The following is a 24,577-nucleotide window of genomic DNA, read 5'->3' as shown; positions in this document are numbered from 1 at the left end:
CAACCAACTAGTTAGAATACATTTGATGGAAAAACAAAGGATTTGATGTTCAGAACAGAGTAACTAAAGTAATATCCCATTGCTCCCTGGGGGCATTTTACCCCACTGGCTATGTTTGTAAAAAAAAAAAAAAAAAAATTGTGTCATTCTGAAAACATAATTATATTTTTATTAAATAACACATACTCCCTATCTACTGGCCCTACTGTTCTCGTATCATATATACATGTGATGTTCTACAAAACAACAAGCTTTAAAACACTTTTTTTCTTACTGTTGAAAATTAGATTTTCTCTTTGGTACATCACCGGTGTAAACTTCATGGTGAAAATTTCTACATGACTCTCGTCAATATAGTCCATAGTTACAATGAAAAATGATCTTGAATTTATCTTGTGGTTATTTGGGGAAAAACGGGAAAAACTCTACCCTATTGCATGAAGGAAGACCTCTTATATCAAACACACAAGTGAAAAAGTTCCTGAAGTCTTAAAATATAGATGTCTGCTGACGTACGAGGGCCCACGTAGAACTATTATTTATAGATGCTGTTCCAATACATTAATAGCCAAAAAACAACAGTGACTGTATTGGTGTTTCCTGTTGCACATACGCACGTCTGACCGGCAGATTTCCAGTGTCGAAACACATCTGCAAAAGTTTTGTGTTTTTTTTTGCTGTTATGATTTTGCATGATTATACATTTAAGATTTTTAAAATTCTATTTAATTTCTTTAGTCACACAGTTAAATCAGTCTCATGTGCATGTTACCCTTAAATTTGGTTTTGTTGGTATAACCATATTTAGTTTGATTCAGTGATGTTAAGTAACATCAAGATTTAAATAAAATCAATTGAGACTTTACATCATAAAACAAAGAAAGAGGAAGGACAATCATAGGTTTCACCTCATTGACAACCAGCAGAAGAGTGAGACTTCTAGTCACTCACACTAAACATAGGTAAAGTACCAACCAACACCAGTGTTATTTATATACCTGAATGACGGAAATGGGCCTTAAAGGCTTGAAATAATAATTGATTCCATGTAACAGTGGAAGAACTTCAAGTCATCTGCATCTGTGCGATTTGAAAGACACTCAATCAGGTCAAATAGGACAAGATATTGCATATATCGCAACATGTATCCTAAGATAAATTTGGATATTGTGCTCACAGTAGGCAGGTCATGAAAATTATGGAATTATGAAAATTTCCGCCAAAGGCTTTGACAGATAATTTCTCTTGACAAGTTGTTGTCAGAAGTGTCTCTAGACGAAGCACACCAAATTTCATACAAACCGGATGAGGAGTTTATTCTTTTTGAGGGTTTACCAGCAATAATGTAGATTAAAAGAACATAGTCATTATATTTCCAAAAATTAATCTGCTTTTACCAACATTTTGTCCGGAGGGTCTCTAGATTTCACAAACTGCATGAAGAATTCAGGATTTCAGCAACATCCCGATCAGAGGACCAGTGAGAGAAAATGCTGTTTGTGAAAACATGGAATAATTCAGCTCTTAGGTAAAACTTAAAAAAGAAGAAATGAAAATCCAGCATCAGACAAGCAGTGCCACAGTCCCACCACACGAGGGCGATGTCAACATGGAGATCAGTTTTCCCAGGAACAGTAATTTCACCAAACTGATCTGTTGATTATTTGACTGTGCTGTAAATCACTGATTGATCCTCCACCATCTGATCAGAAGATCTGTGAAATTAATATAGATATTGCATCAATGACCTTTACAGGTGCCATTTAATACAATTTCAACCAATGCAGGAACTGCATTCATTGGTGCTCAAAAGTGTTCTGATTCAATCTAAATTCTTATGTTATGAACATGCCATGATGTTTCTCACCTCCTGGTAGCATCAGTCTGGTATTTTCTAATGTTGTCGTACTGGCTTTCCGTCTCTTCCGGTTGGTTCATCTCTTTGTTTCTGTGATGCAGGACAGTTACATACTGGATCTCTTCTGTTTCTTCAGAATCAGATGCTTTTCCTTCAGTCTGATTGTGACTGAAATTGTTGAGAGTAATTAAGGAATACAGCGCATCGTTTTTATTCACGGCATCAGATTCAGACAGAGACCCATCGTGAGCTGATACGTTGACATAAAGATCATCCTAAAATGAGAGGAAATTACTTATTACACTTTATTTATGGCAAAACTGATGAATACCTTTGCGTACAACATTTGCTTAATGCTCATTTGATAATTTGATTTACCTGCTTTTGTGCGATGTGATTAGGTCTCTGTTTTTTCCTCCTGTAATACAGAATCATCTAAAATGCATTTAGGAAATAAGCTTGGTATACTAATGTGTTTCCTGACAGAAAACATGAACTTACATGAGCAACACAATGATGAAAATGAAGATTAAACCTCCCAATCCACCAGTGACTCCAGCAACTGCATACAGGAACTTCCTTCCTACAAGACAAGTGACAAGACAATTATTTTATCTTTATACACTATGAGAAAACAAAACCATGATTCATAGTGTACAGCTGGATTTCAACACAGATACATTTATCTTCATAGTCAAAGATTTCATGACTGGTGCCCCCTTTGTCACATTTGAATGGATTGTTATTGCTGCTTCAATAGACATCCCTGTGTATTTTACAAACTGTAAATGTATTGTAGATAGCACACGTATGTCTACAAGATGTCTGTTAAAGATCTGGAAAGCATCTGCTGTGTACAAACACGACAGACATCTTAAAGATGTCAGTTTTACATACATTCTAAATCATAAACATCTTAAAGACATCTATTTGACATCTGATAGGAAACAACCTATAGACGTATTTTCTTCTACTCCTAACTCATCAGAAGCGGAAATATTTGTCCAGTCGCAGAAGTGATACACACCATGTACAGTGACAGTAACAGCGTCTGATCTCTGAGATCCATGTTGATTGTGAGCCTCACAGTAGAAGCGTCCACTCTGTAGAGCACTGAAACTCTGTCCAGATCCAACAGCTGAGCTTTGATTCTCCTTAAACCAGCTGAAGTTCAGAGCAGGTGGGTTTGAATCACTGCTGCAGATCAGAGTCACTGAATCTCCCTCCACTATTTCACCAGATCCATTTATAGACACTGAGACACTCTTTGGAGGATCTAAAAAGAACAAACATGAAATGTCAACATAAATATGAGAAAATTATGAATTTGGAAATTTGAGCAATGTAATGATAATTAACTCACACATGACATTTAAAGTCACAGCAGCAGAGTATTTCTGTCCATGTTCATTAATAGACTTGCACTTGTATTCTCCACTGCGATCAGAGCTGATGTTTGAGATGCTGTAGATTCTTCCAGATCCTACAGTTGTTCCTCCTTTAAACCAGCTGATTTCTGCAGGTGGGTTTGAATCACTGCTGCAGCTCAGAGTCACTGAATCTCCCTCCACTATTTCAGCAGATCCATTTATAGACACTGAGACACTCTTTGGAGGATCTAAAAAGGACAAAAATGAAATGTCACAATAAATATTAGAAAATTGAATTTGGAAATTTTGAATGTACAAATGATCACTAACTCACACATGACGTTTAAAGTCACAGCATCAGAGTATTTATCTATATCTTCATATCTGGACTTGCACTTGTATTCTCCACTGTGATCAGAGCTGATGTTTGAGATGCTGTAGATTCTTCCAGATCCTACAGTTGTTCCTCCTTTAAACCAGCTGATTTCTGCAGGTGGGTTTGAATCACTGCTGCAGTTCAGAGTCACTGAATCTCCCTCCACTATTTCACCAGATGGATTTACTATTACAGAAGTTTTCTTTGGAGGGTCTAGAGGTCCAGTATAAATGGAAATAATTTTAATAAAAACTTTTTTTTGCATTTCTATTTCGATTTTGTTGTTGAAACTTTGGTAACACTTTATTTTGGTGGTCCCTTTTTAGCACTCGTTTGACAATAAGTAACTTTGCACCTACATGTCAACAAACTGTCATTAGAGTAGACTGTTTGTTTGATTAATATCTGCTAACTCTTTATTGTGGTGGTCTCCCAACAGACATTCTACTGACTATATGTAACTTTGTAAGTACATCTTATGAGGTCAAAAATAATCAAAGACTTCTGCTTTCCTGTCCCAAACCCATCTTGAGAGTGAATTTCGAGGGGCATTTCATTTCCAACTGGTTAGGTTTATTTGGAAATTAAAGTGATTTCTATATTTTATCCATTCAAAAGCCTATACAAAAGCGATCCCAGTTCTGCATATAAACGTAGCGCTGTGTTTATGGTTCGCTGCGCCATTTAATACCTGCAGACTGCAGCCAATAGAAATGCTTCTGCTCCTCACAGCACAGACCGTGAAGCCAGACTGCAGTTGTTGTCATTCATTGTAACAAACAAAGTGTAGAGAGATGTAAATAATATATTAAGTGTGCAGTGTAGAGAGCTTCATTCATTAAAATGAAAGTTTGTGAGATAGCGATGTACGGAGGGTAACAGCTTTTTAATGATTATAGAGAGTTTGCAAATTGAATTTATACAACAGTTTATACCTTTTTGATTTTATACAAAAGTTAATATTAAGTGACTTACATTTTAGGAACACTGTTGTCTATTTTGCTCTATTTCGTCAACAAAAATATAGTTAAAAAACAAAGTCACAGCTGAGCCTCTGCGCAAGTCTTTGACAGCGCTGTTTCGTTTATGAATGAATCTTTGCTTTTGAACAAATCTAGTGAGTCAATGATTCAATGACCCATTCATAAAGAGAGTCATTTGCTTCGTTCCTAAATGAATCAGCCGTTTGAACGAATCGATTGAATGAATGATTCAGTGACAAAGACAGTGACTTGCTGCCACCTACTGGCAGTTTCTGTTTCATTTTTAAAGTATAAATTGAGTCATTTAATTCATTGAAATGTATATATTTAAAACATTAATCTCATAACATTGTTATTATGAGATGCATTAATGCCACCTCTGAGTCTTGTCAAAAATTTCTTAAGTTCTGTAAATATTCCTTAATGCCACATTTGTGCTCTTCTGTGCCATGCAAAGATGAATTGTTGATGCTAGTTTCATTTGACTGGAAACTTATTCTTCCTGATTGTTATTGTTATATCTTATTATTTTAATTGAATTTATTATTTAGGTTTTTTTTTTTTGGATAAAAGTTTATAAATCTAATTTTTTTGGCACAAAAGATGACATACATTTAATAAAGTTAGAAAAATGGCATTGCCAAGGTTTAAGGAGTCAAATATCAATAGGAAGGTTAATTTCTGGGTCATTCCTGGGATTCGGTAATATTTCAGTCCCCCAGAGTTTCTAAAGTGGTGGTTCACCGAAATGAATTGTTAGAAGCTTTTCACAAAACTTTGGGATGCCCATTATAATTAATAAAAATAAGCATAGCATAAAATAATGTATTATATCTATCTTGAACCCAGCATTTTGTAATGTGCATAGTGTATGTGGTTTTTGGCAACAATGTAAGCATTTACTTGTGTTCCTTTCTTGTAAAAAAATATTTTTCTAAAAAAATGGAAAATATTTGATAAAAAAAACAGACTGTAAAGTTATGTCTCTCAGTTTGAACTCAGCCCCGTCACACTAACCATTCTTCACCCATAATAATTTAGTCTCCACTCATATGTGACTTCATTCTGGTCTCTTTAATAGTGGTGCAGAAAATGGTTAGTGGTATCATACATATATTTTATTTTTGAGGCATGTTATGGTCAGGGAGGGTACTGTCAAGCTTAACAACTCAACCCCGTCATATAAAATTAAGATGGAAAATTATTACTTTTACAACATTTTATTTTCATTCATAAGTATATACAATGTGTTTATTTTATTGCTGCCATATATGGTCTACTCTCCTATGCTACATGAGCAGCAGTGGCCTCAACCCCATCACAAATATATGTATTTCTCATTGTTACAGGGTTGTAAACACGTGACAGGGTTGAGTTATTTGCTTCATTTATTAATAATTTTAATGAAAAAAATGTAAAATAGTCATGGTTTCAGTAAATATATATACTCCAAAATCATGACAACTCATATTTTTGTTTTAAATAGAATGTTTGACATAATATGTCCACTTAAACGTGGACAAGCATCATACATCAGAAATTGTGCACACATTTGACAATATTGAAGATGCAGATATGTTGACCCGGAAACAAGGGGACAATATGAGAGAGAAACAAAACCAAAAATTTTAATTTAAGGCAGTGTATCCCTTCAAATGTGTCTTCAACCCCATCACACCTTGTCACATTCATATTTTTAGAAAAATATAGGGAAGACAATTAAGAACAAAAGTATTTCTTGCTGATTACCATCTGACATGTTAAGGGCTAAAACAATAAAATTGTGGTTTTAGTTAAAAAATTTTTTTTTACAAAAATAAAGAGACAATTTGTGTATTTTTAGCTTCAGTCCTATAAAAATGTTAAAATGATGATAAATGTTACATTTGTTATCATTAAATTGTTATCAGGGACACAAGAGCAGTAGGTAGATGTTTGTTTATATAACGATTTCTGTGTAAAATCCTTTTTAAACCAATCCCATTTTGTCCGTTATGTGGTTGAGAAAAAAAAAAAAAAGCTGGAAAAAAACTCAAATTGATAAAAGGTCTTTAATGCCTGAGGTGGGAAAATATGATATTTTGAATATAATATATTAAAATGTGATGAATATTTTTTGGAGATTTGATATGTGCCTAATGATGTGGGGTATTTAGAAGTTGAATCACATGTAGTTGAAAAACATGTACATTCCAAGTTGAAATGTCACCGAATCCCAGGAATGACCCTCCTGTCATTGATCAGAAGGTCTGTTCCTATTTTTTATTTAATTTTTATTTTTTTCAACAGACATGGGTAGCCACATTTCTATATTTAAGATTATTGATTGTCATGCATAACGTTTTGATCATTAATATTTGTTATTTGCCAAATAATAATTAGAAACTGCCCTCGACTAAAGATTTTCTAAAGACTGTTTTTTTTTTAATAAATTTTTTTTTTTTAACATTTTATTGACAGCCCCCATTTTTAACAATTTAACTACCCCAATAGGTTGATGCTGGAGAAAATGAACAAGCATCGGGGAACATCTGTGTGTAATGCAGGAGGAAACAGAGAAGCTTAGACCAAACGTAGAGCTCCTCAAAGAAAGGATGGTGCTGATAAAATGCTATCGGACAAATTTTGTGTCCAAATATAGCACAGAGGAGACTCTCTCTGAGTTCCTGTGTTCCAGACCGGCCAAAATGCTCAGTACAGTAGTGTGTTAATTGCCTCCTTATTTAATTGTATGAGTTATGACTATATTTTAATAAATGTCTTTCCTCCTTTGCCTTCCTCTTAACATTAGCTCCTTTCGGATCTGTGAGACCACGCCAGTGTTGATGTGGACCAACAAATTCTCACACAGCTCTCTGTAATGACACCCCGAGTCCTTCAAGTTTCACGGACTCCCCTGAAGGAGAAGTTCAGGTGCATGATCAATGACTGTGAAGATGGCAGACTGAAAAAAAGGTAATTAAATCTTTACTGCTTAGTTTTTCATTGTACCACTGACTGACACCCTACCTCTCTGCCTGAGATCATACCTGTCTTCTTTCCTGCATGTATCTGTCTTACACACAGTAATGGGTGTAAAAAAAAAAAAAAAATGGGTAAAAGCTTCCACCATGTTATCATAATCTAATGAGGTTATTTTGTTTAAAGGCCTACAGTTGGAAGCAGCTATTCTGCTCTTGCCTGCTCTGTTCAAGGAGGACCCGGGGTTGCTGTTTGAAGTTGAGGTGAGCCATGAACAGTTGACTACAGTGTGTGAAACACAATCTAATCAAAGCACTACACTTATTGCACATTTTGGTATTCAGATGATTTCAATGCAAACAGCATGGCAAACAGAAAAGAGTCTTTTTGAAAGTATTATACAGTGGTGGGAAGTTGGTAAAGTGCACATAAGAGATTTCTCTCAGAAATATTCAGCCTATTCCTCTGTAGTTTTAAAAAATACTTTAAAGTGGCTTGAAACAGAGATTGGTGATACTGAAATGAATATGATGTTACTTTCAAAGAACGTTGGACTGAAAAGAAAAACCATTTAAGTTTAATTCTGAATGAAAGGGTTAAAGGAGCTCTCATAAGAAGCCTTTATTTAACTCTGAAGGACATGGATGCTCCTACTACTTGCTTTTTTAATTTAGCGCGTAAAGTGGGTCAACAGAAATTGATGCTTTCGTCGAAGGACAATAATGGACATGTTACCTCAGACCCACAGGGGATGCGAAAGCTTGCTGTTGATTTCTATTCTAATTTGTACGCTGCTGAAATCTCTGATGAACAATGTAGAAGATCATAAAGAGCTCTTAGAGACTAATATCTCTTTTGAGGAAGTCTCTCTGGCTGTCAAGGGTCTCTCTTCAGGCAAGAGACCTGGCTTGGATGGACTACCGGCCAAGTTTTATAAATCTTTTTGGACAATAATAGGAGATGACTATTTTGAGGTAATTCAGAAATGCTGTCGTGAAGGTATTCCTCCTACTAGCTGTCAACGTGCTGTTTTATCATTGCTCCCAAAAAAAAGGAGATTTAACACTTTTAAAGAACTGGAGACCTGTGGCAGTTTTGTGCACAGAATATAAAATGTTGTCCAAGGTTCTAGCAAATAGATTAAATAATGTGCTGCATGAAATTGTACACAAGGGATCAGTCATATTGTGTTAAAAATAGGTCAATCATGGATAATCTTCATTTAATCAGGGATGTTTTTGTAAAGATGTCAGTATGGGCCTGTTGTCTCTGGACCAGGAAAAGGCTTTTGACAGGGTTGATCATGGTTTTCTGTTTGACACCCTTAATGCTTTTGGTTTTGGGGAAAAATTCATCTCAAGGATTAAACTTTTATATACTGAAGCGACATGCATGATCAGAATGGGTGGTGGGTTAAGCATCCCTGTTAATGTTAAAAGAGGAATCAGACAAGGCTGTCCACTTTCAGGTCAACTGTACAGTATTGTAATTGAACCTCTGTTGTGTAAATTGAGAAGAGAGTTAATGGGCCTACAGGTTAAATACCCTAAACTGCTCTATTAAACTCTCTGCTTATGCTGATGATATAACGGTTATAATCAGAGACCAAAGTGACATTCAGGTGCTTAAACAGGCTTTAGAGTTTTATGGAAAAGCCTCATCAGCAGTAGTTAACTGGGGAAAAGTGATGCTTTATGGTGTGGTAGTGTTTTTAAAGGTCCAAATCTTCCTGGTGTGTTACAGTGGGGAAGTGCAGGTTTGAAATATTTAGGAGTGTTTTTAGGGTCAGAAGAGTTTAAGAAGAAAAATTGTGACCCTGGACGACAGAACCAGTCTTGTGTCAAATTTTTCGAAATTGAGATTTATACATCATCTGAAAGCTGAATAAATAATCTTTCCATCGATGTATGGTTTGTTAGGATTGGACAATATTTGGTCGAGATACAACTATTTGAAAATCTGGAACCTGAGAGTGCAAAAAAATCAAAATATTGAGAAAAACACCTTTAAAATTGTCCAAATGAAGTTCTTAGCAATGCATATTAGTAATCAAAAATTAAGTTTTGATACATTTACGGTAAGAAATTTAGAAAATATATTCATGGAACATGATCTTTACTTAATATCCTAATGATTTTTGGCATAAAAGAAAAATCGATAATTTTGACCCATACAATGTATTTTTGGCTATTGCTACAAATATACCCCAGCGACTTAAGACTGGTTTTGTGGACCAGGGTCACAATTGGGAGGGCCTCTTGGAGAAAATGTGTGCTAAGTTGTCTCAATGGAATTGGATGCTACCCCAGTTGTCCTATAGGGGGAGGGTTCTGGTATGTAACAACTTGGTTGCTTCTTCACTTTGGCACAGAATGACAATACTTGAGCCTCCTGAGGAGCTAGTGCGAGGAATACAACAGCTACTAGTGGATTTTTTTCTGGTTGGGACAGCACTGGTTGAAGGCGGCAGTGCTGTATCTACCCAGACGAGAAGGAGGCCAGGGGTTGACTGAAATCAGAGCGAGACTCAGGACCTTCAGAATGCAGACGGCACAAAGACTGCTCTACGGAGTGGATGTGAGCTGGGCTGAAGTAGCCTGTGCCCTCCTAAGAAGAGCTGGAAACATGGGTCTGGGCCGCCATTTGTTCTTGATGAACATTAACAGACTGGATTTAAGTGGTCTGAGTCTCTTTTACGGATCAATTCTAAAGGCATGGACACTTTTTACTTTGGAATAATTACTGAAATAATTAGTTCATTTGTCATTGATTTTGACACAGCATTTGTTCCCGTTGTATATGTCCTTTATAATGTCATATGTCCTTCCTCCTATTCCACTTTGGATTAGTTTTAGGAAAAGTCCATTGTCTCTCTCATTCATATCATTCTCTCTCTCTCTCTATTTCTCTCTGCGGTAACATGTTACATACATGCTGGGTACAATTAGCTGTTTATGTTTTACCATCCTTCATCTATTTTGTAACAAATTCAAGTGTAACCATAAAATATTGTTATTAAACCATTTCGATTATAAATTATTTGCTAGTCTTGATTCAAGGTTAATATTGAAGTGCTACCTATTGGAATACAATATAGTCACTTAATAGCAACGCTGGGTGGTAATATACTAAAAATGTACAGTTTTATACCATCGTGCTGTAGGACCTCATGCAAACGGAAACACCAAGACTTGTGTTTAACAGCACACATCCTTAAAAGGAGTCCTCTGTAGACATCTGCGGTCATGAGACTAGTTAACGATTAATCTCAGACCATGCACGGTTTGAGCCGTTTCCTGTCAGCGTTTTCTCATCGGTGATAATGACTAACTTAATCAGGAAAAACAAAGCTCCTTTGTTTAAAGAACTGCAAGAGTCTTTCTTGCAACCCGTGGAGCAACCGCGTGATTCAGTCAAGATATAAAGATCCATACATTTCGAACAGGAAAAGGGCCATTAAAAGGAACTTAAAGCCTCAGGCCGTCAAGACCACGAGATCTGTAACATGGCTCCCGCGTGCTCGGTCTCCAACTTTGCTCAGGCAACAAAAGAAACACTTACACAAATGATCGCTAAAGACAATCATTTATTTCCATTTTCATTGATTCAAGTGTATGAACAAATAACATGTTTCATGTCTTACATATATGCTTGATGTTTATGTTATGCGTGGTGTGATATTTCGATCTTTACCTTATAACTTTCTTTTGAATAGTGCCATGTATAGTATCATATTAGAGAGTATGTCAAATGCAGGAAGTTGGAATTAATGTTATGTTGATGTTTAAGTTCATATGAAGGGTGAATACTTTTATAACCATTTATTAGAAATATCACTCACATGATGGACGAAGCATTATGTTAATATATGCACAGAAAGAAGCCGTGCTGGGCGTGGCCTAGAAGATACCTTTAGTGGGTGGACAGAATCCAGCCCGTTAAAACTACGTGACACAAAGCTCACGGAGAGTTTTTTTTTTTTTTAAATGAACGAGAGCTTCTAAAGATGAACTGAGCTGCAAGAAAGGAATGGGGCTGCTGCTGCTGACAACTGGGCCGCTGGAAGAACTTTGCCGCTGGAAAACTTTGCTGCTGGAAAGCCGACAGCCTTAACATCAGGTTGACCATCCAAGACTTTCACTATCAACTTCTGACAAAGGAACTTGCAAAGCCTGCAGCATAAGGACTTCAAAGCCTTGCCAGTTTCGCGCAGCCAGGAAGCCACCAATCCAAAAGGATTCCCTGTGTGACATCACGCAACAAAGACACCGCAGCTCCGGGATTCCCTCAAACAACCATACAGAGCCAGCTCAGCCTTCAAGTCAACGTAACGCAAGTAAAACAAACAAAAACATCTCTATTTGCTGAGCTGATGTGCAGTAATCTTTAAGAGTAAAGTCAAAGCCTCTGTTTGTGACTCCATCAGGTCTTAGAACCTTAAATTGTCTTCAAATCGCAACCCTCTTGCCAAACGTGTGTATGTGTGTGTGTGTATGTTTTGTGTTAGTATTGTATCATAGAATAGTAAATAAACTCTTGTTTCATTTATGAGGAATGGTTTGGTGCTGTGTTTTTCAAGTTTGAAACTATTTGCCGAAGATCTTGTTACGTGTTGCTGAAAATTACCCAACAAATTCTGTATTATTATCGGGGCCACGAAATAAACAGAATTGCTAAAAATACTGGTTTAATGCTCGCTGGCTCGAGTCGTTAAGAAAGTATAAATTATATGTTTTGATTAATATCAATTAATCTATACATTTTGATTAATATCAATTAATCCATTCAAAATATTGGATTTCTACGATTTGATCCCCTAAAGCTAAAATTCAAATTAAAAGCTTCAATAAAGAGCTAAAGTTATTACAGTGCTGACATTGTTTCTTTAGTCAATCGGCAATCCTAAAGCCTGAACCACTGAAGGGAAACCATCATTACAATCTCAACTTATTCTAACTCTACCAGTCTACTAATAAAGTACTAACACTCTAATGAGAGTTAGTAGATATGTAGGTGCAATGTGACTTATAGTCAACAGAATGAGTTAAAGGGACCATCAAAAAAAGGGAAACCGAAACTTTTACATAATCTGAATTCTCTGTTGTGTGATATTCGAACAAATTTGCTCAGGTGGCCAAAAAATATGATTGAATCTGTACTCACACGTGACACTGAGATAAACAGCAGGAGAGATGTAAGTGTGTCCATGTAGAGCACAGCTATATCTGCCTGCATCCTCTCTTCTGACTGACTGCAGCAGGAGTTGATTGTTTCTGTCTCTTCTCTCAGTTAATGGCTGTGAGTTTCTGTACCAGATGAATGTTGCTCCGTCAGTCAGAGCGCAGCTGCTTTTACATGTCAGACGGACTGAATCTCCCTCTGTCACTCTCTCAGGAGACTCCACCTGAAGATCTGAACACAACACACACATTATATCTAGTGCTGCTGTCATACACTGATTATTATTCAACATAATGCACAGAAGAAGAGTGAAACATCATGAAAGTCACCTGTGACAGTAAGAGTCACTCCTGGATGACCAAGCCATTTCACAGTTTTATCCGTGATGAATCTGAAACAGTACTCGTGTTCATCTTTATGTGTCACATGACTCAGTCTGATGGTGCAGTTATGCTGTTTATCTCCCAGATACTGAAGCCTCTGACTGTATTCAGGGTCCTCAGACAGATCTGGAGGCTCTACACCCTGTACAGGGTTTTTGGTCCAGAACAATTTCATGATCTGATGTCCAGTAGGGTATGTATAATTGCAGTTCATTATCACTGATGAGTTCTTTAGTGCACAGATGTGTGAATGACTGTAACTCACACCCAAACCATTTTCACTGAAAACATCTGAAATATATATTTTTTTATAATTATTAGTATTATTCAAATGAACTGCATCTGTAAATCTAGAGAATGTTTAAAAGCAGAAATGGGTCTGACTCACTGTGAATCATGAGCAGAAAGATCAGAGGAAGAGGAGGAGCCATTCTGACGGACATCACCAATGTAAAGTGCCTTATTTTAGCTTCTGTGAAGATGAATCTCATGAAATCCATCAAGAACAAGATCAGGCCATTGCGTGATTTTTGGCATTAGAGTAAAATATGGGCCCTATATACAAACTTTTTTTTAATTTTTTTTATGATTTTTATATATACTCTACATTTATATCTACATTTACATGTAATCATTTGGCAGATGCATTTAACTTAGGTTATAAGTTAAAAGCAACTTTATGAGGGCAAAATAATTAATCAAACCAAACAACAAAAAAAACAACAACAATAAATAAATAAATAAAAAATAGCAGCAATATGTTGTGACAAGTCTAATGCCAAACATGTAGTAAGCAAACAGAGAAATTTTCTTACCGTTTTTCAGGGATGAAGTGATACAGTGAGAACAGAAGTTTACAATCATTAGATGATTTCTCTTGAAGATGAATGCTTTATCTTCCTCTCATCAAGCACATTTTACTGTCAGATTCTGCTTAAAAAAACAGCTTTGTTTAAATCCATTCAAAGAGTATTTATGTAAAAAATATCTCATCATAAAAAGGACAGGGCAAATGAAGCAGCATCCACCAGTGCATGATAATTAGTGAAACAGAGGGAAAAAAAAGAGGAAGTGAAAAGAGAACAACATGCAAAGTTTTTCACATTTCTCTGATACTGAGTTCCTTCACAGTGAACAGATGCAATCGTGGGGTCTTTTTTTTCTTCTTCTTCTTGAAGTTAATTTAGTGAGTTTTGTTGGAGCTTTTAAGATCATACAATTCTGTTTTACAAGTTTCTCTTCCTCTTTTTTGTGTTGATAAGAGGCCTGTGAATTACATTAAACCTTTATGCAAATCCAGAACCGACAATCTCTCTCAAAGCTTCAAGGCAGGGTTGGGCAAACTTTTTGACTTGAGGGCCACATCAAGTTTTTCACATTAAGTGAGGGGCCGCATAATAAGTTTATGACAAATGAAGCTTTGATTGTTTTATTTTTTTTGGTAAATTGACTCACTTACTACTCCCTTACAGAAAAAACACATGAACCCTGGATGCCGGTGCAGGACGGAGATACCGGATACTGGGGAGGCATCCAGGGCGGATCAGGGGACTCCGAGGGCCATGGCGGGTCAGGGGACTCCGAGGGCCATGGCGGGTCAGGGGGCTTGGAAGGCCAAGGCGGGTCAGGAGGCTTGGAAGGCCTAGGAGGAGCAGGGAGCAGGGAGCTTGGGCGCCCAAGACGGAGCAGGACACGTAGGGGAATAGCCCCAGGTGGGGACAATCGCAGATAATTAACAAACAACGGAAACTAACCAAATAAGGAAAACGGGGACTCGGACAGGCAGACATGTAACAATATACACTCAAAAAATATTTAATCCTGTTAAAGACCTCAATTTTATAGTAAAATTCCATTAAGTTTTGAGCAATCCTTATACACTATTCATATTATGAAGAATTTAAAAAGAATAACTAGTCTAAAGCATTTATATAAATCTTAAAGGGATAGGGATTTCAAAAATGAAAATTCTGCCATTAATTACTCACCCTCATGTTGTTCCAAATCCATAAGATCTTCGTTCATCTTCAGAACACAAATTAAGATATTTTTGAACATTTCAGTTGCATTGCTGTCTATGCAGGGTCAGAAAGCTTGGATTTCATCAAAAATATCTTATTTTGTGTTCCAAAGATGAACGAAGATCTTATGGGTTTTGAACGACATGAGGGTGAGTAATTAATGACAGAATGTTCATTTTGAGTGAACTATCTCTGTAATAACTGGGAATGTGCCATTTCAGATTTGTTCATAAATAAAAAAAAATTAAAAAAAGTTACTCAATCACAGTTCTCATGGCATGAAGTTCATAGAACCTGAAAGTACACAGAGAGGCACTATTAAGTACAATTGTAACGGAGCCAACGAGACGTGAGACGTGCGGATCCATGTGCAAAGCTTTTATTATACAGTGACGTGGTCAAAACACAGGCAGGGTCAAACAACGGCAAACAGGTATGGCATGGGCAAGACACAGAGTAATCCAAGGACAAGCGTGGGTCGACGATCACAGCTGTGTGATGATGACAGTTGTGTGCTCAGTGCAATGGACGATGGGAAATGCAGTCCAGTGTAATGGGCAAAGGTCTGTGTGGTGCGAGAGTCTATATGAAGGAAGGGCGACCTCTGATGGTGAATGGACAGAAGACCATGAACCGGATTCTTGACAACAATTAACACAATATTTATTAATCTCTTTTGTAACTGTGTTGTATTTAGAGCTATAACAACTTGAGTCATATTTCCATAATGAGATTTTCACAGGTTGGTAATGAAATTTGTATCGTCTGTAAAGAGGGCCACGGCAACATCTCCAAACTCATCAGACTTGTCCTAAATGAATGAATGAAAGGGAGATACAAATCACAAACAAATCCATGGTGTCCAAAAATATTAGTGTTCAATTTAATAATTTTTTTTAACCATAAATTATTATTATTTTTTTATTTTATTTTAAATTGTTTTTGACAAATAATCTCACAAAGATTTAGCCAAGCTAAAGTTCACCCAAAAATGAAAATTCAGTCATTATTTACTCTTATGCCATATGGCCTTTCTTTTTGATAACACAAAAGGGGAAATAAAAAAATAAAAAAATTCCGTTGGTCTGATGCGGAGGACTGCGTTTATGAGAATATATTTGCTCAACATTTCACTTCGACTCACCAAGGAAAATTTCTAAGTTTAAAACACTACACAAAACATGACTCTGAGAAAACTCAAAAGTATTACTCGTGTATTGTCTTTAATGAGGTGAAGATCTCCAGACCAAAACAATGCAAAAACTTGATTTGTTGTTCTGACGGGCAGAAAACAACAGATATATTCACCTCAGAACATAAAGTATGTGCAAAATTTTCTAGGAGCCATGAGTCGCATGTGACTGAATTTTAGTTTTTGGGTGAGCTGTCCCTTTCAAATAAATGGCAAATTAGTTTGAACAAAACAACACAGATGTAGTAAAACCAATCAAACGTTGATGAACTGACTAAACAACAGTATGAGTAAAAACACTTTTGTATTTTGATGAAATGCATAGAGTTGTCCTGTCAGTTATTCAAGGAGACTCACCGTGCAGGTTCTGAAAAAGCCAAACACACAGGAAGGACAGTGGAATGGCCCGGTGTGTAATTCCTATAAAACAAAACAAACAAAAAAAAATTAAGAGTATACTGTTGACAGTGAAGTTACCTCAACAAACATGATTTTAAATATTCCAATCAGATATACACAAATAACGTGTTCACATCTTTAATGCAACCAGAATAGAAAAATAGCAAAAGACAAAATAGCAAATAGCAAAAACAAAAACAACACTTTGACTATTACTGTCAGTGACAGAATGTGTAATTTCGAAAAAATTAGGTGAAGTTGATAATATATACCCAGTCAACACGTGAGGTCACGCGATGATCACAGTGACATCACACCATTCTCATACGGTGATCCTCACAGTGTGAGTAATATATGAACTCATTGTGAATTCAAAATCTTGAGCAGGTTGAGAGGAGGCAGCTCAAATATCAGTCACCGGGGGACATTCTACTTCCTGTTTCTCAACACTATCACAGAGATATCACAGTGCTCTCACATGATGAGCTCATGAGTGCACGCCCAGCTAACAGATTTCTGTTATAAGATACAAGTGAAACATATGTTACCATCATGGTGAGTTGTGTTTGCTTTAGTTGGGCTCTTGACCCTTGGCTTTATAATGTTATATATTTTTTAGGCTGCTGTAACTGTGTTTGTAAAGCACATTTGTTATGGCAAGAAAAACCAAAGAGAGACTGCAACCAGGTGATACTGGTTTGTTATTGATGATAACACAGTCATCACCTAGATTCAATATGCAATCTTGGTGAGGTTTTATTAATCAACAGTTTCTAAATATAAAAGCTCTGTGATTATACAGTATAGGACCCAGCAGTCTCATCAGTTATGAAGGATAAAAGCATAAGACACAAACATTATTAACTACCCTCTCATTTAAAAACAAAGAGAGACATCAAGAATCAGTGTATGAATCTCAACAATGGTGACAATCAAAAGTTTCATGTTGCAATGCATGCTGGGTACCTAGTATCTGTGCAGTGAGTGCACTTTGACCTCACATTAGTATGAGCACACAGTGAGGGCGCTGTGAGGTTACACTTTTAGCTCACTGTTACCTCACATTGTGACCTCATCACCAGTATCCTGTGAGCTCATGGTGACATCACTGTGAGATCAAATTGTTGACTGGGTATAGTGTGTGTGTGTGTGTTAGTTATTATACTACCTGATGATCAACAATTACAGGTACAAGCTAATAACAAGGTGTATCATCATAAATGAGCACTTACTAATCATAAGTGGTATGTAACCTATAATTGATAAATCATATATCAGTAGTAGTATGAACTTTATTTTATTTAACTTTTATTTGACTAACTACACTGTAAAAGATGATGCACTGTTAACTTAGTAAAATTACGTTCATCTTACTTATTTGTTTCTGCGCTGTTGACATTACACAGTTTGATCAAGTTTTTACTACATCTGTTACTTAAAGCATTGCAATTAAGTTCAGTTATCTTAATTTATTTGTGTTCAGTGAAAAGGTTGAAAATGTGGCTACTTTGTGCATGTAAATGAAAATGTATTTACAATGTACAAAAATGTACATGTACAAAAATCAGTAGGCTTTTATTTTGGCGGGTTGCCGGCAAGTGAGTATATGCGCGTCCAGGTTTAGCGCTGCCGAATGAAGAGCAGACACAAGCAGTTGCCAAGTCCGCGTATTGCTTTTTTTGCAAAGTTGCGTGAAAAAATCCCTGGTCGCGGGTTGCAGTTTTTTGGGCTTATTAAAAAAAAAATATGGTAGCTTGTTAGGGAAATCTGACAAGCAACTTCGTTTCTTTATGTTCGCCGTATTCTCCAGTGCATTAATTCAGTGTTTCCCAACCACTGTGCCGCGGCACACTAGTGTGCCGTGACAGGTTGTCGGGTGTGCCGTGGAAAATTATCTAAAATTCCATATCTCTATTATATTTCGTCATTATTATTTTAAATCAGTGCTATTGGTCAGCGTTATGTCTGTTTGTGGGGTTTACAAATATTAACCAATGAAAAGCATTCAAAAGAGCTTGTGACTTAACCTCGTAACGCCATTGGATCCTCAAATTGTCAGTCAAACCTCATAACTCCACCCCGCCACCATTCAGAATGAAGCGCCGCGCAGTTTGAAGCAGACGTCTACTTCTTCACAATGCAAGGTTAGCTAAATAAAGAACTGATGTTTGAATAAGAGCAGCGTTTCCTTTACTCAAGAAACGCTGTCTATAAAGGCTAATGTTTTTGTATGTTTAAAGAGCAGTCTGTCTTAGCATTTGGTGTCTAGTTGTAACCAATACACATTTGTAGGTTTTAAATATCCAGTGCATAGCGGTTCGTCTTTTATATCGTGAGATTTTGGTCAAATGTATTAAACAACAAGAGAAACTGAGTGCCCATATAGCTACAATAAACTTTAAACCTGCAAACTAATGAAAATGTGATGCTATTTATTTACTAACGTTACCTCAGATGCGGCCGTTCAAATGATGGACAAAACACAGATCTCTGTCATTCGGTCGTCAAAGACCTTGTTAACTTCATTTGAGTATGATTTTAAGAAATTAAGTGCAAGTGTCTGATCCTATATAAAGCCAAAATACTAACTCTGAAGGCGCAGTGTTTAATTATTGGGGGGGGGGACTTTATTTTCCCATTTATTGACTGACAAGTCTCCCCATATTGGGAGAAATCGGAAGTGCAGAGGTGTTGTGTGAACATGGTGTTACTGTAGTTCTAGATTAAGTCAAGTCAAGTCACCTTTATTTATATAGCGCTTTTAATAATACAGATTGTGTCAAAGCACTTAACAGTATCAAATTGGAGGATAGAGTGTCAGTAATGTATAATTAAATGTGAATATGCATTAATTCATCCCACTCGCAAAAAAAAATAAAAATAGTGTTCATCAAAATGAATTAAAACAGTGAAATGCAAACTCAGAATATGACGTAAACCTGCAGTAATTAAATGTTAAATAACAAATGTATCTAATCTCATTTTATTAACCAATGTCTTTGCTGCTGACCTTTGATGATCCAGTTCAATCATACTAATAAGCAAAAATGATTTTAGATGAACTAACAATTGTGCTTCATTGTTTTTTTATTGCTGAAGAGTGTTGAACCTTCTTCTCCTGCCTTCTACTGTACAGACGTGAATTTACTTTTCCTTCAGTCTGAGGTTTATTCATTACACTTTTTGGTGTGAAAGGGCTTTTACGTTTGCTATAAATAGAACTTATTAATATTAAAAACAATCAAGCCCTGCTCATATTTAAAAAGTAACGCAAAAGTAATGCAACGCATTGCTTTCCATAAAAAGTAACTAAGTAACGTAATTAGTTACTTTTTTAGGGAGTAACGCAATATTGTAATGCATTACTTTTAAAAGTAACTTTCCCCAACACCGGTGGTGTGCCATGGGATTTTTTACATATCAAAACTGTGCCGCGGCAGAAAAAAGGTTGGGAAACACTGCATTAATTGACACTTGGTCTGCTCGCAGTTAATAGCCAACCAGTGCAATAATATAAGTGCTGTAGTGTATTTTGCCATATGTCCCGCCCCCTCATTGGAGAAAAATCACATTCAAAAAGAAGGCGCGTGACGCTGTAATCCAAGCGATGATAGAAGTAGACGTAGATGAGTGGGATGGCTTTCTTTTAGCCTAATTTTTACAATGTTTTTTTGTAATGTATTAATTATCACGGGCTGTAATTAAAAAAAAAAAAAAAACAAGTAGTCATATCCTAATACTAGAGTAAATACATTTGGTTCGAATAGCCTGGTATGGCAAGATCTCTTAATGCATTTCTTTTTTTAACATTTAAATTTAGACCACATTATTAGATTATACCTTTTGACTTCATGAATACACATAAACGACAGCTTAATGATTTTTAAAAAAATATTTTTTTATAATATTTTTAATAATATTAAATAATATAATATTTTCTTTTTTAATATATATATATATATTATATATTTAAAATATTTTTTCTATAATATTTATTTGGCATTTTGTTTTTTATGTCATTTATTTGATGATAGTTATGTATACATTATTTTATTTTAAACGGTAGAAAAACCTGTTTTTGACCTCAAAATAAAGCACTTTCCCTCTGTACACGGCTGTGGGGACGAGCAGTTTTGTGGTGCTTGGAATTCTTTATAATTAATTAAAAACAGATATTGATGGCTCAAGAAGGTGTAATTGTTCAAATAACACATTGTTTCATTTAAAAATTTAAACAAAATTGTAACCAAGTGTTTTTGTAAAGGCTATATAGGGACAGAAAAATAGACACTTCCATAGAATGACCCCTATATATTTTAGGCTATACATATGTGGCTATGTTACAGCTCCCCTTTGAAGCTCTTGTGTTTTTCTCCTTTTCCATCTCTCCAATCCTATTCTGCTATTTGAACTGGAAGGCGTGCCATTGAAGAACCCCATTCAATACAATGTTGGTAGATATTGAACATCTAGAGCAAATAATTTAAAATTAAAGACTTGTAGTATGTTGTTTAGGCCCAAATAAATATTTAGCAAGTTGTTTTGTAGCGGGGTGACCCTCCTTTGGAAAGTTATTTAACTGGAAGGTGTGACATTGAAGAACCCCATGTAATACAGTTTGGTAAAGTTGGCAAGACATTCACAGATTCGACTTTTCCGGATCAATAAGTCATGAGCAAAACATTTTTACTACACAAATGACGCCTCTTTTCTTTCGTAGTGATGTAGCAAATGAGCTACAAGCGTGTTTTCCTCAAAACAAGCTTTCCTCCACTCTGTACAAAATACATTGATTTCAATGCGCTGGCGTCTGAGAGACAAGTCCGAAGGGACCGTGTGCAAAGTGCGAAACGTGAAAAATGTTACTAATAAAATACTCAATAACTTCACAGTAATACACTGTAGTGTTACCAAATTCAGTTCACACATCACTGCTCTCCTGCTGGTTATACTGCAACACTTATTTAGAAAATAATTGCTTTTGGATGATTTTTTAAAAACATATTTAATAACTTCACTGTTATTGGAAAAAAAAGTTAATAACTTCACTGTAATACATTGTACTTTCACCAAATTCAGTTCACACATCACTGTTCACTGTTCAGTTCACACAGTACAGTGTGTTACAATGAATTTATTAACTGTTTTTCATGATTAAAAAAAATCAAACGTGAGAGGCGTTTAAAATTTTTAAATAATTTTAAAAACACTGAAACGATTCAGTAAAGACTAAATATCAGTGTGACTGAAGACAAAATGAGTATTGTGAAGCTATATTTATATTATAATAATAGTTTATTTAAATTGTGTTTCAGGACAGTTCATGAAGACAGAGATGTGACAACCTCTGGACTGAAGTCCACCTGCCACATCAGACTCTCTGCTGTATATGGAGGCCTTTATGTGTGTACTTTTCATTATTGTGCATGCAGACATTATTCAGGTACCTGAACACTTGACTATTGCATGAATAATGAATGTACCATCTTTGAATATATCAGAATTTTAATTGGTTAATTGCAGATGAAATAAAAATGAATTAGAAATTTCAGTTTCACTTTATTTTGATGGTCCCTTTAACGCATTCTATTGACTATAAGTAATGTTGCACCTACATTTCTACTAACTCTCATTAGAGTGTTAGTAGTGTATTAGTTGACTGGTAGGGTTAGGGTTAGATTAAGTTGACACGTTCTTGCAAAGTTACTTATAGTCAGTAGAATATCTGTTGGGAGACCAGCACAATAAGGAGTGAGTAGATATGAAGCAAACAGTCTACTAATACTCTTATGAGAGTTTGTTGACATGTAGTTGAAACATTACTTAGTGTCAACAGAATGTTCAAAAGGGACCATCAAAATAAAGTGTTACCGAAATTTCCCCCCAATTCAGCTCCAACAGGTTAACATACACTACCAGTTAAATGTTTTTTTAACAGTAAGATTAAATTTTTTTTTTCTCTTCTCTTTTCTTCTGTTAACCAAGCCTGCATTGATTTGAACCAAAGTATAACAAACAGTAACATTTTTAAGCATTTTTAAATATATATTTAAAAATATATAGATTTATAAAAATATTTAAATATTTTGAAATATTTGGTGAGCAAAGAAACTTCTTAAAAAAAAAAAAATAAACCTCAACTAACTGGACCCAACTAAACTAAATTGTTTGTTATTTGTTATCAACTGTATGATAAGTGAAGTTTCTTTATTTTTATACGAACACACTGTGTCTGTGAGTTGATTTGCATGAATTTTATTTGAATGCATCCTAAGAGTGTTCATTTTATCAAGCAGTATAAATGATGTCTAAACGAGACTGCGGTCATCCCTATAAAGGCATCTTTACACAGCAAAGGCGGCACAGTAACCAAATCTGAAGCGGCATAAAACCACGAAAATGTGCATTTACACAGACTGTTTAATGCTTTAATGCTGTTTAAAACAAATTATATAAAAAACGAAATAAAAACACGACATTTTAAAATGTAACAACATTAAATTTAAATTTCCTGCGTGTGCTACAGTGTATCGTGCACTGGACGGTTTGTCACAATGTTAGCTTCTGTGGTATTGACAGTTATATTTTCTTAACAAAATTGTTCCAACTGGAAAAAAACAACAAAAAAACACTTAAAATAATTGAATTACTGCATCGGGAACATCGCCTACGATTAAAAGAGGCTGAAATTAGTTTCAAAGAGCCAGAAAGTCACTCAGGCACCGACACAACAAACGAAGACAGATGTCGCCAGACCGTCGTGTATGAGTGAAATGACGTCTACAAGGAGATGGTTCTTGGAATGTAACGGTACACAATTACAGTGATACTGACTGGGTTAAACATTTCAGGATGAGTCGAGATACTTTTATGTCCTTGGCTAATGAACTCAAACCAGCTCTACAAAAGCAGTTTTCAAACTGGCGAAAGCCAATTGATTACAGACAACACATCCCAATCATATCACAGAGAGAAAACCCCGCAGACCATCATAATCGCAAAGGCTGGCATTCAATAATCCTACAAGGCGTAGTTGATCACAAAATGTGGCAAGTAACTATACAGACAGTATTCTTTCCTTTGGTTAATTAATTATTTAGTTAAGTTAAGTTAAGTTAAGTTAAGTCGTGACGTATTGTCAAGTATGGTGACCCATACTCGAAATGGTGCTCTGCATTTAAATGCATTGAAATGGTGCTCTGCACACACAGCAGTGAGTAGTGAACAAGTGCACACACACACACACACACACACACACACACACACACATTTAGGCTACTAATCACAATTTTCTGCATTTTGTTTATAGTTTCACAGATGTTTACGCTGGGTGGCCTGGAAGGACACATGATGCTAGGGTACTGGCAAATTCCGATATTTATTGTCTTGCTGAACATCGACAGGGTGCTTATCTTTATGCAAGAGAGGTGAGAGAAGTGCTTGCAAAATAGCCTGTGACAATTTGGGAACTGTTGGCAAGAATGGAGCACACATTATCTGTTTTAATTATTTGCTAGAATAATTTATATTTAATATTCATGCTTCATAGCCCATACATGTTCTTTCCTGTAATTCATTTATACTGTAATAGTCAAACAACATCTTTGAACATTGAACCACCCATTAAATACTATATTATTTTTTATTTATTTGTTTGCTTTAGCACTCAGGGCACATTAATGGCTTGGAGATTCCTCTATATGTAATGGGTGATCCGGCCTATCCCTTGAAAAAATGGCTGATCAAAGCCTTCCCTAACAGTGTTACACTCAGACAAGAAAAGTGACACTTCAACCATCGGTTGAGATCAGCAAGGATAGTTGTGGAGAACGCATTTGGACACGTTAAAGGAA

At 35.9% G+C, this 24,577-nt stretch overlaps 1 protein-coding gene and 1 long non-coding RNA gene across 4 annotated transcripts; one reads left to right on the top strand and one right to left on the bottom strand.

Moving 5' to 3' along the window:
• Positions 1–1,576: 1,576 nt before the first annotated feature.
• Positions 1,577–14,135, bottom strand: LOC131549760 (B-cell receptor CD22-like). 3 transcript variants are annotated; one of them, XM_058792211.1, is made up of 11 exons: positions 13,928–14,135; positions 13,501–13,667; positions 13,059–13,403; positions 12,712–12,960; positions 3,563–3,817; positions 3,222–3,476; positions 2,886–3,134; positions 2,360–2,441; positions 2,237–2,276; positions 1,868–2,133; positions 1,577–1,715 (listed from the first exon to the last, which is right to left on the bottom strand). In XM_058792211.1, exons 2-11 carry the CDS (start codon positions 13,610–13,612, stop codon positions 1,661–1,663), a joined length of 1,908 nt encoding a protein of 635 aa, XP_058648194.1. In that variant the 5' UTR covers positions 13,613–13,667; positions 13,928–14,135; the 3' UTR covers positions 1,577–1,660. The 3 variants fall into 3 exon arrangements, with proteins under 3 accessions (XP_058648194.1, XP_058648184.1, XP_058648201.1); XM_058792201.1 differs by having other exon boundaries at positions 13,501–13,584; XM_058792218.1 differs by lacking the exon at positions 3,563–3,817 and having other exon boundaries at positions 13,501–13,584.
• A 4,521-nt stretch (positions 14,136–18,656) lies between these two features.
• On the top strand, positions 18,657–24,267 carry LOC131547943 (uncharacterized). Its single transcript, XR_009273053.1, has 3 exons — positions 18,657–18,868; positions 22,040–22,167; positions 24,034–24,267. It is a non-coding gene; the product is annotated as an uncharacterized LOC131547943 (long non-coding RNA).
• The last annotated feature ends 310 nt before the right edge of the window (positions 24,268–24,577 follow it).

The sequence above is a fragment of the Onychostoma macrolepis genome, chromosome 01 (genome assembly GCF_012432095.1).
Source record: "Onychostoma macrolepis isolate SWU-2019 chromosome 01, ASM1243209v1, whole genome shotgun sequence".
Lineage (NCBI taxonomy): Eukaryota > Metazoa > Chordata > Actinopteri > Cypriniformes > Cyprinidae > Onychostoma > Onychostoma macrolepis.
The sequence above is the reverse complement of the archived record's forward strand: the minus strand, read 5'-3'. Positions and strand labels throughout refer to the sequence as shown.